Consider the following 19,001-nt stretch of genomic DNA (forward strand, 5'->3'; position numbering starts at 1 on the left):
ACTGCAACTGTAACCAAGGATATAATTAATGCCTTCAGGTGATGAATTGAGGAAATTGGGGGAAAAAAGGAAGGAGCGATTATGTCTTACAATTCAAAAAATATATACTAAGTGTGTACGCCTGCTCTTGTGGAAGTGTTTGTGCAGACTGAGTATGCAGTTAGTTCAGATTATTGTTAAATGGTTCGTGCCTTGTGTTTAAGTAGTCCCAGTCTTGAAGTTATCGACATGTGGGTGGTATGGTAGCACAGTGGTTAGCACTGTTGCTTCACAGCTCCAGGGTCCCAGGTTCGATTCCGGCTTGGGTTACTGTCTGTACGGAGTCTTGCACGTTCTTCCCGTGTCTGCGTGGGTTTCCTCCGGGTGCTCTGGTTTCCTTCCACAGTCCAAAGAAGCGCAGGTTAGGTAGATTGGCCATGCTAACTTGCCCTTCGTGTCCAAAAATGTTGGATGGGGTTACTAGGTTACGGGTATAGGGTGGAGGTGTGGGCTTAAGTGGGCTGCTCTTTCCAGGGGCTCGTGCACACTCGATAGGCCAAATGACCTCCTTCTGCACTGTAAATTATATTTGAAGTGAATTCCTAATTCCATATATTTGGGATAACTAAGTTCATGCAGTAATGTACAATGTGCAATTCTAGCATAATGGATGGCTGGCCGGCAGAGAGTAATTCAATCTTCAGCATTCAATCTTTGGCATTCAATCTATGGCATTCAGTGTATCAGAGCTGCTCCAAATTTACTCTCAGCCTTGGTACATCCTCAGACTTTTTGGATGGATTTTCACCCTCCAACCTATTGGCAGAGGAATTGCTATTTTTTAATGGTAGAATCTGTAACAGTAGACAGCAGGAGCTGATATTGATTCATTCAAAGTCAGATTCAATTTATTTCAGAAAATAACAAATTGGTACACGGTATGAACAACCTTAAACCTGACGTGGTAAGTATCGCATTCCTTTGGGAAATAGGTGATTTTGGGCCCATAAGCTTCCCACTACTGGGGTTATCTTCACTCTAAATCTGGATTTATTGTAAACTACTCTATAGATGTTGATTGCTATGATTAGTTAACAACTCCGTTATTAGTGTACCATGCAACTACCAGGATGGTAGAAGGTGAACTAGGTAGAACCTGGTCTTTTTTTCATCTAGCAATCCCTATGAAAATCTACATGATGTTCCAGTTATAGCTCAATCTTATATGGCCTAGACCTTTTCTATCCATCCAACTTTTGATTTGTTGCATCCTCTCCTCCACTCCAGCACTCTGATGTACTCATTCCTCCCTCATCTGGTAGGACTGAAAGAGATTGACACATCATTCTTCGTATTTGCTGTCTGTTGGAGTTTGCTTTGTGCATTGTAATGATTGCACTTTGAAGGGAAATTGTTGGATGAGAAATGCTTTGGGATACATTGGGAAAAATACATTAGATGAATTGTTTACAGCCTGTAGACTCTCTATTAATTTCCTTTGAACCTCCTGCAACATATTTAGCCTGTGATAAGTAAAACATCCAATTCCGTTGCTTTAGGGGTTTGACATTTTGGGTTTATTTCATTGCATTAAAGAGAGCAATCAAATGTTGCTTAAAAACAGTAATCAATCTCTATTAATTTAAAAAAATATTATTTTCCCAAGCTATGCTAAATGAATCATGTCCAAAATGATCACATGGGAAGATTAAATATTGAGGTCAGCAATTATGTACAAAACAAGAATTGCTTTCATTGCCAAAGATCTGAAGCACTCTCTATGGGCCTTAGGCTATTTTCCACATCCAGTCCAATGAATAATGTAGTATCCAATATCCAGACAAAACGATGAGCTGTTCAAAATTGTAGGTTAAAACAAATTACTTAAAGTAGTTGATTTATACATCATGAAGCTTTTTGAATAAATATTTCTTATTACATATTTAACACTGTCCAAGGAACAAAAAAGAAACTCCATTGAATCAGATAATCTTGCATCACAGAAGGAATCCCTTTGGCCCATTGTGCTTTGACAGAGCTATCCAATTTTTTCCACTTCCCAAGATGGAATATTGCGTGTGTATAAGGAGTGAGGGTGTCAAATTCATGCATTTGTAAGGAAAGTTACAATCAAGTGGTTTTATAATAAATAAGGGTTAGAAACTTGCATTAGGAGGTAGGGTCTTAGTTTTGTTTAACTGTTAAATATCAAAGTGGACTAAAAACACTTTGATAGCTTGCAATGGTTTCATATGAAAACAATGGAGGAGAGGTTATTTAGGGGCAGTAGGAAAGACATGAAAGACCTTTATAGGTTAGAAAAATTAAGTTTAAAGAAGTGCTGAGAACAATGGAATCCAAGATGAAAGGACAAAAGGATATTCAAGAAGAGATGTTGAGTTGCTTTGGTGTAGGTTGTGTGGGGAAGACCTCTGAAAACAGCTCTGGGCTGGGGGAAGGTGCAAAATTTGAATCAGCCATTCAGTTAATCCAGAAAAGTCTTGGGCTACAAAAAGTAGTCTTCGTCTGAAATTTCTTGGCTTTCCACAGCAGAATGGATGTGAGTTTGGGAGGACCTCTGGTACACCTTTATTAAAGCAACAGCGTTTTTGCCTTGGGTAATGTTACTGGATTTTTATAGTTAAAGGAAAAGGTGTGCACATGTGGGTCTGACAAAGTAGGGAGTCTTTTGGGGGAATATTTTGTCAGACTATCTTTAACAGTGTAACTGTAATCGTGTGTGCTTAATTTTCTTTTCTTTTTCTTAATGAATTTTTTTACTTTTAATGTTTTAAATCCCAAAAGTGTTACCAGACTTTGTGTTGCTAAAATCAGTATGTTTTCTCCTCATTTTCAGAATACAAAAGGGTCTGGCCCACAAGCCAAGTTTCCCTCTGGAATTTGGTTTCCTCAGCAATTAACGTCTGCTGTGGTCAGAACACCCCATAACCCTTGACAATTAGTTTCCCTTTCAAGTATGTATGCAGTTCCCTTTTGATAGTTACTAATGAACTGCTTCCACTACCTTTTCTGGTAGTGCACTCTAAATAATAATACCCAACATTAAAATATTCTCTTCACTCCCCTGGTTCTTTGGACAATTATCTTAAACCTGTGTGTTCTGGTCACTTCCCTCTGAGCAGTGGAAACAATTTCTGCTTATCTACTCAATGGAAAGCACTTAAGCTTTGAATACTAAAGATTGATTTCTATGGAGCTATCATTTCCAGCTGCTCCAACTTCTCAACACAACAAAGGTTTTTCATGCCTCGTAATCCCACTAAATCTCCTCTGCACCCTCCTGAAGTTCTTGAGATCCTTGCTAAAGCTTGATACCAAAAGTAAGGACAAGAATCTCACAATGACCTAATCAGTGATTCGTAAAGGTTTAATGTAACTTCCTTGTTTTTGTACTCTGTCCGTTTTATGAAGGGAAGGAGCACACATGTTTTTACAACAGCTTTAGCAATTTATTCTGCATCTTCCAAGATTTGTGTGTATGAACCCCCAAGGCTTTGTGTTCCTGAAATAGTTTTAAGATTGTATAGTTTAGAAAATTGACTCTGTTGAAAAAGTTGTTGGTAAAATATTAGGCAAAAACTACCTGCTACGGCTTTAAGTGTTTTACATCTTGAATTATCGGTTCTGTGGGCCTTGTGGCTTGACACAGATATGCGAGTAGGATAACAGTAACAAGCTCCAACATTGGGATTTCAGTCATGCAGTCAATAGAATAGACTTGCATATTTAGGTACGAAAAGCCACATATTTAGATACGAAGAACAACAGGTGGAAAAGGTACCCTGACTATTTCTAGCATAATTCGTTCAGACACAGATAATTGTGTTTCTTTTAATATCTATTGTAAGCTGTTGCTTTGAAGTGTATAATAACATTTGTACTTGCTGTCTGTTGCAGAATGAAATAAATGAAATTCCCTTTTTTGATATTGACCTGCCATATGAGCTAGCAATGAAAATATTTGCATATCTTGGCAAAACTGAACTTGGAAGGTGTGCTCAGGTAAATATAACCGTTTACCCAAATCTATAAAGACAATTAGTTTTTCAGGGAGATTTATTTGTCAATGTACATTTTCTGTATTCTTCAATTTTTACAATTTGACTTAAAAATTACAGAAGGTGTTTGGGATGAGTTCCTTGGTGGCTTGAATTTGAATATTGAGGATCAGAAGGGAGGTTGTGAGCAGTTAGTGCAAAAATGATTTGAGGACTGCAATCAGCAAAAGCATCATACATATCCAATTCCATTTAATTTTAACTTAACAACATAACATTTTGGAATTCAACAAATTTGAAAATAAATGTAGGAATTTGGACTTCAACTCCAGAGTAACAAAATTCTTGTTGAGAAATATCTTTATTGGCAAAATGGACAATCATTAATTTAGAATGCAATAGCTCGGTTTATTAGACAACAACAGTTAATATTTAACATTTCACTGTCAAGGCATGGCACAAACACAAGTTCAACAAATGTCGATCCGTCTTTCTATGAATCCCAGGACTCGTGGGGTCTTCACTTCTTAGTCCTTGAATTCATGACACCCTTTGAAATTTTAACTTACTCAACCTAACTCTAACATATACAAACCCCTTGCAGCTTTAATATTTCAACTCTAGTGGATTCTTTTCTCTCGAGCTCACTCTATCTGGTGAAGAAAATTTTCTAATAAAGACTATTTGCTTTCTCTCTGCCCTAATACTTGATTCAAATACTGATTTGCATTCTTACAGCAATCGTGAACCTGTCACGATAAGCAGTGGTCTGGCAATGTCCCAACAAGTGCTAACTTCCTGGCAAATGGCCTGCTACTAATTCATAACTTTATGTCCTGGCAAGAGCACCCTGAACCAGTTTCATATGAATTAGGAACAGGAGTACGGTACTCAGTCCCTCCAGTCTGCTCCGCCATTCCATTAGACGACGGCTGATCTGTTGTAACCTCAATCCACATCCTTACCTACCCCCGATAACGTTTAACCCCAGGTTAATAATTAGCCTTAAAAAATCTGCCTTTTGAGGAAAAGAGTTACAGACACTTGCGACTCAGAGAGAAAAATTCTCATCTCCGTCTTAAATGAGCCAGCCTGCATTTTTATACTGCGATCCTCAGTTCTATATTCTCCCACAAATGGAAACATCCTCTCTACATCCACCTGGAGGGCTTTCGACCTTGGAGACATTAGAGGAGGTGTTTGATTTGCCGGGTGGGAATGGGTTTCGGTACCTTCAAGCGCGGGATTTTGTACGGAGGCAGGACCCAAGCTTTCCTCGTCTTCCCCTGAGGGGACTACAGGATAAAGTGCTGTCAAAAACAGGGGTTGGGGGTGGGAAGGTTTCGGAGATATATAGGGAATTGTTAGAGTGGGAAGGGGCCCCTATCCGAGAGGTGAACAGGAAGTGGGAAGAGGAGCTAGGAGGGGAGCTGGAAACTGATCTGTGGGGAAAAAGCCTTGAAAATAGTAAATGCAACCTCGTCCTGTGCTAGACTTGGCTTGATTCAGTTCAAAGTAGTCCACAGGGCCCACATATCGCTAGCCCGGATGAGTAGGTTCTTTGAGAAGGTGGAGGACAGATGTGGGCGGTGTGGGGAGAGCCCAGCCAACCATGTTCATATGTTGTGGGCATGTCCGAAACTAAAGGAATTCTGGCAGGGATTTGTGGATGTTATGTTGGAAGTCCTGGAAGGTAGGGTAACTCCAAATCCAGAATTGACAATATTTGGGGTGTCGGAGGATCTGGGTGCAAAGGGGGAGAAGGGAGGCCGAAATCCTGGCCTTCTCCTTCCTGGTGACCCGGAATCGGATCTTGCTGAGATGGAGGGACACCGAGCCCCCGAAGTCAGGAGTGTGGGTCAGCGATATGGTTTATCAGTGATATAGTTTATCAGTCTGGAGAAAATCAAGTTCGCTCTGAGAGGATCAATACAGGGATTTGCCTGGAGTTGGCAGCCATTCATCGATTTCTTTAACAAAAGTTGGACGTCAACAGTAAAGGGGGAAAGGGAAAAGGTGGGGGGGGGGGGGGGGGAGGAAAACGGGAGACAGGGTAATGTTAAATAAGGACAGGGAGCTTAGCATACGGGTAAGTGGGCGGGAGAAGTGGGGGACGTGATTCATTGTTTGTTATTTTTGGGGATATTTTGTGCGTCGACCCGTGCGGTTGTTTTAGAAATGTCAACATGTTAAATTTGAAAATTACAAATGCTTCAATAAAATATGTTCTAAAAAAAAAAAGATTTCTAATCTATGTCCCTGCCTAACACAGTCAGTTTATCATTTGGTAAGAGTTTAGAGTCTGTTATTAAAGATGAGATCGCGAAGTACTTTCAAGTGCATGGTAAAATAGGACTGAGTCAACACGGCTTTGTCGAAGGGAGGTCATGTCTGACAAATTTGTTAGAGTTCTTTGAGGAGGTAACAAGGAAGTTAGACAAAGGAGAACTAGTGGACGTGATTTATTTAGATTTCCAGAAGGCCTTTGACAAGGTGGCGCATAGGAGAATGTTAAGAAAGTTAAGAGCCCATGGTGTTAAGGGTAAGATCCTGGCATAGATAGAGGATTGGCTGACTAGCAGAAGGCAGAGAGTGGGGATAAAGGTTCTTTTTCAGGATGGCAGCCGGAGACTAGTGGTGTGCCTCAGGGGTCGGTGCTGGGACCACAACTTTTCACAATATACATTAATGATCTGGAAGAAGGAACTGAAGGCACTGTTGCTCAGTTTGCAGATGATACAAAGATCTGTAGAGGGACAGGTAGTATTGAGGAAGCAAGGGGGCTGCAGAAGGATTTGGACAAGCTAGGGGAGTGGACAATGAAGTGGCAAATTAAATGCAATATGGAAAAGTGTGAGGTTATGCACTTTGGAAAGAGGAATTTAGGCATAGACTATTTTTAAAATAGGGAAATGCTTAGGAAATCAGAAGCACAAAGGGACTTGGGTGTCATTGTTCACAAGTCTCTTCAGGTTAACGTGCTGGTTGAGTCGGCAGTTAAGAAGGCAAATGCAATGTTAGCATTCATGTCAAGAGGGCTAGAATACAAGACCAGGGATGTACTTCTGAGGCTGTATAAGGCTTTGGTCAGACCCCATTTGGAGTATTGTGAGCAGTTTTGGGACCCGTATCTAAGGAAGGATGTGCTGGACTTGGAAAGGGTCAAGAGGAGGTTCACAAGAATGATCCCTGGATTTATCATATGAGGAACGGTTGAGGACTCTGGGTCTGTACTCGTTGGACTTTAGAAGGATGAGGGGGGATCTTATTGAAACTTACAGGATACTGCGAGGCCTGGATAGGGTGGATGTGGAGAGGGTGTTTCCACTTGTAGGAAAAACTAGAACCAGAGGACACCATGTCAGAGTAAAGGGATGAACCTTTAAAACAGAGATGAGGAGGAATTTCTTCAGCCAGAGGATGGAGAATCTGTGGAACTCATTGCCGCAGAAGGCTGTGCAGGCCAAATAACTGAGTGTCTTTAAGACAGATAGATAGGTTAGAACATACAGGTTCTTGATTAATAAGGGAATCACGGGTTATGGGGAGAAGGCAGGAGAATGGGGATGAGAAAATATCAGCCACGATTGAATGGCGGAGCAGACTTGATGGGCCGAATGGCCTAATTCTGCTCCTATGTCTTATGGTCTTATTTCCCATATTATTTGACTCTACACTTTGATGAACCTCATCCATTTGATCCCTGTCCCTACTGTTCGGTTTAAATCTCTCTCCACTTCCCTTGCTTTGCGGCTCACTGGAACATAACCCCCAGCACGGTTCAGGTGTAAACCGTCCCAACAGTGCAGATCCAACTTTCCCCAATATTATGAGATGAGTGCTGTCCCTTGAAAGTGCAAAACCCCCAATGTTGCGTCCTTTGCAGCATCCAGCCCAAGCATGTGTTCCTGTGTCAACCCAACAACAATTTCTACAAATATTTGACTTGTGGGAAGAGTGCTCCTGGCTCCCACACAACAACCTAACCATAAATTGTGCCCTTATGACAAGCCACCTATCCTCACATAATTTGTCTAGCCAATTAGTATTGTATTCTTGGTTTCGGTTTCCCATTTACTGGAGCCCAACACAAAATGTATCCTAGCTATAACTCCATGTTTTTTTTAAAGCTGAACTAGCTTTTTGACACTTCAGGAGAAGCTAACTTAAGACTTTCTTAACATTTCAATAATGCATACAAAATAAGATATTTTTCGTCACTAAACTTTTATATTGCAATTTGCTAGCTGATGCTTTATTAATTACATAAATGTGGCAATGTGTTGAAGTCTAACATAAAGCTCAAATATGTGGCACTGTTACTTTAAAAGAGATGAAGAAAATACTTTTTGGGATTGTGGGGTCTATCTTTTCTTAAATTAAAAAAAATCTTCTCCATTGCCATTCTCCCACAAGATGCACATTACTTCATTTAGCAAATGAAGAAAAAGCTTGGGCCAATTGATTTTTGATTTTGTTTGCATTCCCTGATGAGGAAAGAAGTAAATGTCAATCTATGTCCTTGCACATTTGGTAGAAAAATGGACTGTTACTGTAAGCCACAATTTATTGGCACATCTTTGCGGCATTAGCTGAAAAAATAGAATATCCTTTTGTTTCTCAGGTGAGTAAAGCATGGAAGGTTATTGCAGAGGATGAGGTGCTTTGGTACAAGCACTGCTTGAAGGCAGGCTACCAGGTTGAGGCTGACATTGGTGACTTCACATGCTGGAAGGCTGTTTTGCGAGATTCTGTGAAGAAAGAACAAACATTGCGGGCCAACTGGAAGGTAAACCTGATAATTGCTTAAAGATTATTAGTTATTATGGGCATTAGATGCTGAATTTAATCTATCGATACACGAGTATTGAAACATGGCAGACATTCAAATATTTGGATCACATTTTTATATAATTAAAAAAGGAGCCCTAATATTTCCAGCCTAAAAGGAAGTTTCTAGAAATAGAAAATAACTTCTAATTTATTTTTGAGTACATTTATTGTTCTCTGTAAGACAGAGCCATTTGATTATGTGACCCTATGGAATACATCAGATCTTGCAGTTCTGCATTTTAGCCACAGAATAACACGTACATCTTCCTGTATGTACGTATGTTTAACTGCATATGCATATTTCAGCAGAGGTGATGCATATTTCAGCAGAGATGATAGGTTTGCTAGGGTTCTGCTAGTATCTGGGCACCTGTAGTAAAAATGCATATGTGTAAATAATGTGTTGCAGCCTCCTGATATTCATTACTCATACACATATTTACTGCATGGACGAAGTATCCAGAAATTTGATGACATTGCTGGAGGGGAGATCAATGAGAAAATAAGCAAAATGTGGAAGACATAACATTTTTGAATATAATGTTAATTTTCTCAATGTTTATTTTGTGCATCTTTTTAAAAACTGAACCCATTTTTTTCTCCCACAATTTCCTACTCTCCTCCCTGAGTGTTAACATTGAGCTGGGTTGTGATTCCACAGAACTGACTACTAAGCTATACTGGCTCAAATGACCTATATTCTTTCATGAGTAGTCTTCATGGTGACTTGAAAAGCTGCACAGTTGCAGAACCATCACAGCTCTACTATATTCTGCCCTCCTGGGTTGTCCAGGGATGAGCTTTCAGCAATGGTTATTGTGTTGCAATCAAATATGAGCCCTGTTAAATTCCCCAATCCCTTATAAGCAGTGCTGGTGCCGAGTGTAATGTCTTCATTGCTGCCTTGACTGAGATCATCTAACTCCACACAAACCAGAAATCATACATTGAATTTTAGTGGTCTGTCACTCTTGGGTGCATACTAGTGAGTGTGCTGCGCCATCACAAGATCTGTTTTAATTACCAGCAAAGTGAATGGTACTCTTTTCGCAAGAATTGTTTCAAGACATTGTGCTCCTCCTCAATCCTTCTCTTTGAAAAAATAATTGGGCAAATTGGAAAATGTTGGATACACTGTTTTCTGGTAATTATAAATCTTGTTTCTGTGGTTTTTAATGGAGATTTGCATTACCCTAATATTAAACATTGACGACATCGTCTAAGATCTCCCTCCTGAGGAGTTTTATGTGTCTCAGTATGGGGGAGTCAAATTAGATTAAGTAGATAATTCATTAGCGTATTTCAGCAATCTTGTGTCTTCTGCTGTATCTTCTACTGTGTACAATGATTTACCATCCTCAGACAATCTGATTCATGATGGGGAGATGCCGGTGTTGGTCTGGGGTGAGCACAGTAAAAAGTCTTGGAACACCAGGTTAAAGTCCAACAGGTTTGTTTCGAATCATTAGCTTTCGGAGCACAGCTCCTTAGGTGAATGAAGAGGTGGGTTCCAGAAACATATATATAGAAAAAGTTAATGATGCAAGACGATACTTTGAATGTGAGTCTTTGCAGGTAATTAAGTCTTTACAGGTCCAGATGGAGCAACTGGAGAGATGGATAATCGCAGGTTAAAGAGGTGTGAATTGTCTCAAACCAGGATAATTGGTAGAATTTCGCAAGCCCAGGCCAGATGGGGGGGTGAATATAATGTGACATGAATCCAAGGTCCCGGTTGAGGCCATACTCATGTGTGGAACCTGGCTATAGGTTTCTGCTCAGCGATTCTGAGTTGTCATATGTCCTGAAGGCCGCCTTGGAGAACGCTTACCCGAAGATCAGAGGCTGTGAATGCCCTTGACTGCTGAAGTGTTCCCGGACTGGAAGGGAACGTTCCTGCTTGGCGATTGTCGTGCAACGTCCGTGTTATGTTTCTTGAAAGAATGCTCGAAGTCGTTCAGAAGTTGAAGGATGGTTTATTGCGCTCCACAATAAATTACTTCGTTGGCTTTTACTTACAGAATTGCACTTGTGAATATACTGCTTTTCTATGCTCTGCAACTAGGCCCAAAGACTTGCAGCCCTGAGCTCAAACTTCCGGCCAGTCCTGCCTTCTTGACTCTCCAGTCCAAGTGGGCGAGGGCGGGCCTTCGGCGTCCTTCTTATATGTCCCCTCGCTGCCCACTGGTGGTACTTCCATTTCCCATCAGCCCCTTCTGTACACACTCAGGCGAGGATCACTACAGTCCGTTCATCCGTTGTCGCAGAATCTGTGATTATCCCTCTCTCCAGTTGCTCCGTCTGGACCTGTAAAGACTTAATTACCTGCAAAGACTCGCATTCAAAGTATCGTCTTGCATCATTGACTTTATATATATATATATATATATATATATATATTTTAATTTTTTTTCTGGAACCCACCTCTTCATTCACCTGAGGATGGAGCTGTGCTCCGAAAGCTAGTGATTCGAAACAAACCTGTTGGACTTTAACCTGGTGTTGTAAGACTTCTTACTGTATCCGATTCATAACTGCCTTCCACAGCTATTTTACTCACAATGTCATGAACAATGTTTGAAGTAAAATATTCAAAAAGGTCTGCCCTGAGCAACAAAACTTAAACGGATGCTAATTTATTAGCAACACGTTTTTGAAAGGGTAACGCATCTTCCTTTTTAAAATGATTTTTTTCTTCCTTTTTCTGGAGGCTTTAATTTTTACTGGGATACAATTCCTTGAGTGACAGTGTTCCTTCAGCACCTCACCCAAATCACTATTTCACCTCATGTCTATACACATTTTCCAGCATGGTTCGCAGATTAGCTATCAGTAATTGAAACTGCACCTGAATTTTCCCCAACTTAGCTCTGGACGTTTGTAGCATCAATTCGAGGTGCACACTAGGAAATGAACCTGGCAATGCCAGGTCTCCAGGGCTTGATTCATCACCAGGCAGTACATTTATCTGTTGCTGAGTCATTAGTAGATTAATATTTTCCCTTTCTGAATTTTGTATACAACATGTTTACTAGGTTAAAGCTGACTTGTCAATTTCTATTTGTGCATATTTTTCAATGTATATACTGTTAAATCTAAAGTTTCTACGCTCATTTATTTGTTTTGCTACTTTTGAGAGCAGTTGAAAATCTGTTTATAAATCCCTTTGAATGTCACTTTTTTTGATGGCTAGAATATCATGTGACCTGAGATGACTGTTCCTCGGATTTTCCACCCCCACTCACTATTGCCGGGTGAAATATTATGCCTCTGACTGAGACTTTTGCATGGTGATAAAATATAGTAGTAAATTTATAATATTTGAAATAATTGATGGCAGCTTGTCTGTCCAAGCCATCCGTACCGCATGTGGGTTTTTTTGTTGAGCGCCTACATCCTCTTTGTTCCTGTAAATTAATGATCTGCCCAGCCAATTGGAAATAATGTTCGAAGGATGACCTCACTGACACCAATACATGTGAGGAGGTTTCATAATGGCTGTTCATTCGTGCAACAAAACAAAAACAGCTTTTAACACTGAGTGAATTGAACGCCTGCACAAAAGAGCACATACATCATATTTATGGAGAATAGCTTCCCCCTAGGTGTTTTCAGTCTGTACTGCAGTATATATTTGCATACAGTGATAGTTATAATACAAGTTAGAAAAAAAATCATAATGGATAATGTTGGGTGTTGAATAAACCTTTTCAGGTACAGTTTTATGTAATTTGTTTGAATTACTGCTGAATTATTAATTTCAGGGTTGCTCAAGAAATTTGACAGTTCTTTCTAAGACATTTGCATCACACAAGTGCCAGGGAATGACCATCTCCAACAAGAGAGAATCTAACCATCACCCCTTGGCATTCAATGGCATTACCGCCGCTGAATCCCCCATTAGCAACATCCTGGAGGATTTACTGTTAGTCAAACTCTGAACTAGAGTAGCCATATAAATACTGTGGCTACCAGAGCAGGTCAAAGGCTAGGAATGCTGCAGCGAGTAACTTGCTTCCTGACTTCTCCAAAGCGTGTCCACCATTTACAAGGCACCAGCCGCTCTCCACTTGCCTGGGTGAATGCAGCTCCAACACTCCAGAAGCTCAACATCCCGGTCAAAACAGCCCATTTGATTGCTACCCTTTCCAAAAACATTCAATCCTCCACTACCGATGAACAATGCAGTTGTGTGTACCGTCTACAAGATGCACTCCAGGAACTTGCCAAGATTCCTTCGGCATCACTTTCCAAACCTACAACCACTACTACCTAGAAGGACAAGAGCAGCAGATATCTGGGAACACCACTACATGGAGGTTCCCCTCCAGGTCAAACACCATCCTGATCAGGAATTATGTCGTCATTCCTTCACTGTCGCTGGGTTAAAAGTTTGGAATTTCCCTCCCTAACAGCACGGTGGGTGTGCCTACACCTCGGGGTCTGCAGCGGCTTAAGAAGGCAGCTCACCAGTACCTTCTCAAGTACAACTAGGGATGGGCTAGCCAGCGATGCTCACATCCCTTAATGAATAAAAAAAATAAGGGCAACTAATTCCTACATACACGCTTGCAAATGCATGCAAGGTTGTCAATTTTCATCTTGTACATCCATGCGTATACATCTCATAAAATGTTATATTAGTTAAAGGAATATCTGATTAATATTTATTCCAAAAATACTTAATCATAAGCCCTGATTAGCGTACTTTTGGAAGAAATCGGGTATGGGCGGCACAGTAACACAGTGGTTAACACTGTTGCCTCACAGCGCCAGGGACCCGGTTTCTGCTTGAGTAACTGTCTGTGCGGAGTCTAAAAGTTCTCCCCATGTCTGCGTGGGTTTTCTCCGGCTGCTTGGTTTCCTCCTACATGTCCCGAAAGACCTGCTTGTTAGATGAATTGGACATTCTGAATTCTCCCTCAGTGTACCTAGTGTGACGACTAGGTGTTTTTCACAGTAACTTCCATTGTAGTGTTAATGTAAGCCTACTTGTGTCAATAATAAAGGTTATTATTATTGTTAGAAAAGAACATTTTTTGTATTCTCAAAAAAACCTTTTTGCACAGTTAAAGTGAGCAAGAGAATTCTGCTTCATTTTATGTTTAATACCGAATCTGTCATCCTTTTTATAATTTTTTTTCAGAGGTTGATAGTCTTCAGTTCCAGGAATCTTCAGTTTGTATAGATGTTGTTTGCTCTTTGCCCCAACTTAAAGCTTTGATCATCAAAAGCCCCTAGAATAAAGATCAGCATCTCGAGCGCACCGATTGTAGTCTTAAAATTAATTTCCTGCTGTGAAACCTTGAATTTTTTTTAATGGGTGAGTGGGGAGATGGAGAAAAATCGAAACTGCTTGGCTCCTTCTTTTGTTGGCACAAATGTAATTGATAGCGTTTCTAATTTGGGATAAAATATGCTTTTCTGTCTAGCAGGGGATTCATTGAGTGTTTGTTATAACTGTCACTAGACAGAGCAGTTTTCAAAGTTATTTTTAAAATGCAGTTCTGAACAGGCCTGTCAGAAATGTGTCTGCTGGGCTTTTACGATATTCTGGTCTGAGCTTTCATCACTAACTCATCTTATTTTGCAGGACATTGCTGTGTGCAAATTAGCAAATATATTTGCTTCTACGCATACAAATTGCTATAATTCAAAAGTAGTTCATTGGCCATGAGGCAATTTGGGGTAACAAGGAAAATAATGGCACTGTATAAATGCAACTTTTTCTCTGTTAATTAAATCATCGTAATTTTCTGACAACCCATTTATTTTACATACTGTTTCCTAAACATTGTCTTGTGTGTATTAATCATTTCCGAATGTCAAAACTATATGGTTTAATATTTTAGAATAAATGTCACAGCACCCCACCACTTCAGGTGAGGCAAGGCTTGTTCATATTGGTCAAGGGATATTTACACAGGCAAGCCTGTGCACCCTCCCTATGAATTGAAATATGACCATATTAACAAATTCCGTTTTGTTTTTGTGCGTTTGTCTCTGCATCAGTCGTCTGTCGTTCCTTCCTCCTGTACTTTCTTACACTCTTTTGCCCTGCTGTGTTTGTTATGGTCATTGTCGTTTCCCGTGCTCTTCTTCCAGTTTGTGTTCCCTCCTCTTTCTCCCCTCTGGCTCCCTCTATTATTCTCCTCCCCATGTCCTTCTTCCTCCCCTGCCCCTCTCTCCCTCCCTCTCTGCAGCTCCCCTTTCTTTTCAGCTGTGTTTGGCTACCCCCTCTTGCACTGCTCCCCTCCCTTCCCTCTCTTTTCTCATGTCTTGGCTACTTCCCGCTTTCTCTTAGCTACTTGATTATTTATTTGTTTGTCCAGCGGTCACAAATCGGTCTTGGAACAGATGGGTGAATGGCTCCCATGTTCTGAGGAAGCCATCTTCCAACCCTCAGATGGTGAATTTGATTTTCTCCATTTGGAGAAATTCTGATAGGTTGGACAGCCAGTCTGCAGCTTTAGGTGGTGCTGCTGTCCGTCAGCCGAGCAGGATTCTATGGCGGGCAATCAGGAAGGCAAAGGCAAGGGCATCCGCCTTCTTCCCCAGGAATAGATCTGGCTGGTCTGATAACCCGAAGACTGCCACTTTCAGGCATGGCTCCACCCTCATCCCCACCACTTTGGACATTGCCTCGAAGAAGGCTGTCCAGTACCTAGCAAGACTGGGGCAAGACCAGAACATGTGGGCATGTTTGGCCGGGCCTCCTTGGCGCCGTTCGCATCTGTCTTCCACCTCCAGGAAGAACTACTCATTCGGGTTCTTGTTCAGTGGGCTCTATACCACCTTTTAGTTGCGTTCGATTTGAGTCTTGCGCATGTGGAGGTGGAGTTGACCCTATGTAGTGCTTCGCTCCGGAGTTTCCACGCTATTTCAAGCCAAAAGTCTTCCTCACACATCATGAATAATTAAGTAAAAGAGTCAATAGTGATTATCTTTCAAAAGCAAATTAAAAAACTCCCTGCCAAATTTTTCTGATTGCGAAGTTCAAATCTGTGAAACAAAGCAACTCGTACAGAATGTTTGGCCTCCCTTTTGGTGAGCTGATTCCAAAATTCTGTAGGTGGTCATAATCAATTAATTCCCTGGGGATAAATACTAATTATTTCCAGCACCTGCGTGAATTTCGCATCTGCTAATTGTTCAACTACTTAAGAGGTGATTCATGTGCCTTTGAAATAGCATATATGCAGATGAGCAAGGTACCACCATGTGGTAACAAATTAAAATGGTCACAACATTTTCTAGCTACTAAGGTTTCATTAGGAAATATTTTATTTAGCCTTTTATGTTTTGAAAAGTGGCATTTCTCCGATGACCATTTTTTGACATTAGAGAATTTCCTCAATATGTGATGTTCACATAACTGAATACTTCTATTGTCTTCAGCTTTTACTATCATTTTAGTTGCTAACCAGTCTCTCAGCCACAGTGACCGTAACATAATTTTAAAAGTTGTGTCCTTGTACACAATCTCTCACGTTCACTCTGTTTAATTTTATATAAATTGCTTTATGTATAGTTTTACATTACAGCAGCATAACAGTAGAGTTCTACCGCCTTTATTGTTTTTAATGAAAATGATACTTGTTAGGAGTTTGTGTCAAATCAAAATATTGAAACATTTTATTTGTGTTTCATAAGTTTTTAAAAATACACTAGCTGAATGATTCTTCTTCTTGGCTATGACATCTTGCAGCATTACAGGTCTAAATCTAAGTTGAACCACCAAGTCACAGCACTGTGTTAGGCGGATTGCCTTCAACCCTGTGGAAAATGTTTGTAGGCCACATTGATTCACAATGTGGTGAACAGTTTGACCTGGGTGACCACATTCGCATATTGGGCTGTCCTTGAAATTCCATTTGTGGAAGAGGTGTGTTGGCCTTGCATGGACACTGTGGATCTTGTTGAGGGTAGACCATTGTTTTTGAAGCACCTTGGGTACTCAACTGTCAGATCACTCACAAGATCTTTGATAACATTGTTGACAGTCCAAAGATTGGACCATTTGTCATTTTTTGTCAAAACCTGCATGTCTCAAATCATTTGCTGAGCTCCAGAAGGGTTTACAAGAATTGCATATTTGTGTGGTTCTGTTGTCTTCGTGGATTGGTAATTCTAGATTGGCCCCCATTCAGTCTAATTCTTTCAGCATTTTGCCCTCCGATGTGTATCAGGAGGTGAGATATTAGATAGGACTGAGACAATTGCACAGATGTTGATTTTGGTGTGCCACTTATTATTCAAATTGATATATTGAGAAGATCTGGGGTTTGCTGTTAACCAGTTAATTGCTGAAATGATTGTGGCATTTAGTGGAGGTGCCAGGAGTAGAAATATTGCTTTTAAGTCCAGGGACAAAGTATTGATGGATAGAAAGGGAAAGATCATCTGCTTGGGCAAAATTTCTGGAGGTGGTGGGAGTCATATCATTCACAAAGATATTGAAGAGGTTTGGAATAAAAACATACTTGTGGAAGTCTATCTTTCAGGTCCTTGTGGATCTTGTTTGATCTCTGAGCAAAACCCTATATTTCTGATTGCTAAGTATTGAAGAAAGCTCACACAATGTAACTTGGCACTGGAGAAGTCTAGCAGCATTTACCAGAAGACAATTTTGCACACACTGTCATATGCTGATGAAAGATCGAAGAGTGCAGCATTTTCAGTTCACCCTCATAAAGTGGACCAAACAGAGACACAGCAAATGCGTTGCCGACGAGGATGAGTGCAGCACCAGTTTTGAATTTGCATTAATAGAGTTTCTATTTTTAAAATATAAATTTAGAGAGCCCAATTAATTTTTTCCAATTCAGAGGCAATTTAGCGTGGCCAATCCACCTACCCTACACACCTTTGGGTTATGGGGGCGAAACCCACACAAACAACAGGAGATTGTGCAAACTCCAAACAGACAGTGACCCAGAGCCTGGCTCGAACCTGGGACCTCGGTGGCATGAGGCAGCAGTGGTAACCACTGTGCCACCGTGCTGTCCTGTTAGTAGACAGTTTCAATAGGCTGTTAAGTGTGAGCACTTGGTCAAAATAGCTCCCACCAGATCTGAAACCAGCTTGCTCCTCAGGAAGTTTGGGCTCCATCAACGAAAGAGAGTCTAGAGGAGACACTCAAACAGTCTAACCGGTACATAGCAGAGATGACAACCTTTAAATGATGCACCCTGTTTTTAACTAATGTTACATTCTTTCTTATTGGGGATGGTCATTGCCTGAAATTTTGTGGTGTAAATATTGAAACATTGATCAGAAATCATGAGGATTGTTTATAAGCATTCATGTGGGATGACATACAAATAACAGAAGCAGGGCAGTAATAGGTTATCATAAACCTATTGTCAGTTTATTAGATTTAATTACTTCCTTCAACAGGTCTTTGAGTATTTCTTTAAGAAATATCTCTAATTCTAGAATTTAAGTATAATGCCATAATTTTTAAACAACTTACGACCATTGTCATAGAATCCCTACAATGCAGAAGGAGGCCATTCAACCCATCGAGTCCATACCAACGCTCCAAAAGAACGTTCGACCAAGACCCACTCCCCGCGCTATCCCTGTAACCCCTGTTAATCTGCTCATCTTTGGACTGTGGAAGAAATCCGGAGCACCCGGAGGAAGGCCACGCAGATACTGCGAGAACATGCAAACTCCACAGTCACCCAATGTCAAAATTGAACTTGGGTCCCTGAAGCTGTGAGGCAACAGTGCTAGCCATCGTGCTGCCCTTATCTGTGTCAAAATTTGGCTTGTGTGGTTAAACAATATATTGTAACTTACTCTATGAGAGTAAAACATTATAATTTTAAGTAGAAAATAAGAATAAACCACAAAAGGGGCTGGTTTAGCTCACAAGGCTAAATCGCTGGCTTTTAAAGCAGACCAAGCAGGCCAGCAGCATGGTTCGATTCCCGTACCAGCCTCCCCGGACAGGCACCGGAATGTGGCGACTAGGGGCTTTTCACAGTAACTTCATTGAAGCCTACTCGTGACAATAAGCGATTTTCATTTTTCAATGAACTACATCATATCATACTTTTAATTCCAATTTCCTGATTAACTTTATCTTCTCTTTTTGGGTTTTGCTGGTAATTTTCACTTTTTCTACTTTGGATTTTTCAACTAAAATAATGTACTATTCAC

The 19,001-nt window shown here is 40.6% G+C and overlaps 1 protein-coding gene across 3 annotated transcripts in view; it reads left to right on the plus strand.

The window, feature by feature from the left end:
- fbxw8 (F-box and WD repeat domain containing 8) overlaps positions 1-19,001 on the plus strand; it is a 275,082-nt gene that overhangs the window by 2,343 nt on the left and 253,738 nt on the right. For all 3 annotated transcript variants that reach the window (XR_005459979.1, XM_038790971.1, XM_038790982.1), the window contains exons 2-3: positions 3,898-4,002; positions 8,623-8,787. Coding sequence is in view for 2 of the 3 variants with exons in the window: in XM_038790971.1 (XP_038646899.1) it covers positions 3,898-4,002; positions 8,623-8,787 (270 nt within the window). In the remaining variant the exon portion in view is untranslated. The remainder of the gene's footprint in view (positions 1-3,897; positions 4,003-8,622; positions 8,788-19,001) is intronic.

Source organism: Scyliorhinus canicula, chromosome 1, assembly GCF_902713615.1.
Source record: "Scyliorhinus canicula chromosome 1, sScyCan1.1, whole genome shotgun sequence".
NCBI lineage: Eukaryota > Metazoa > Chordata > Chondrichthyes > Carcharhiniformes > Scyliorhinidae > Scyliorhinus > Scyliorhinus canicula.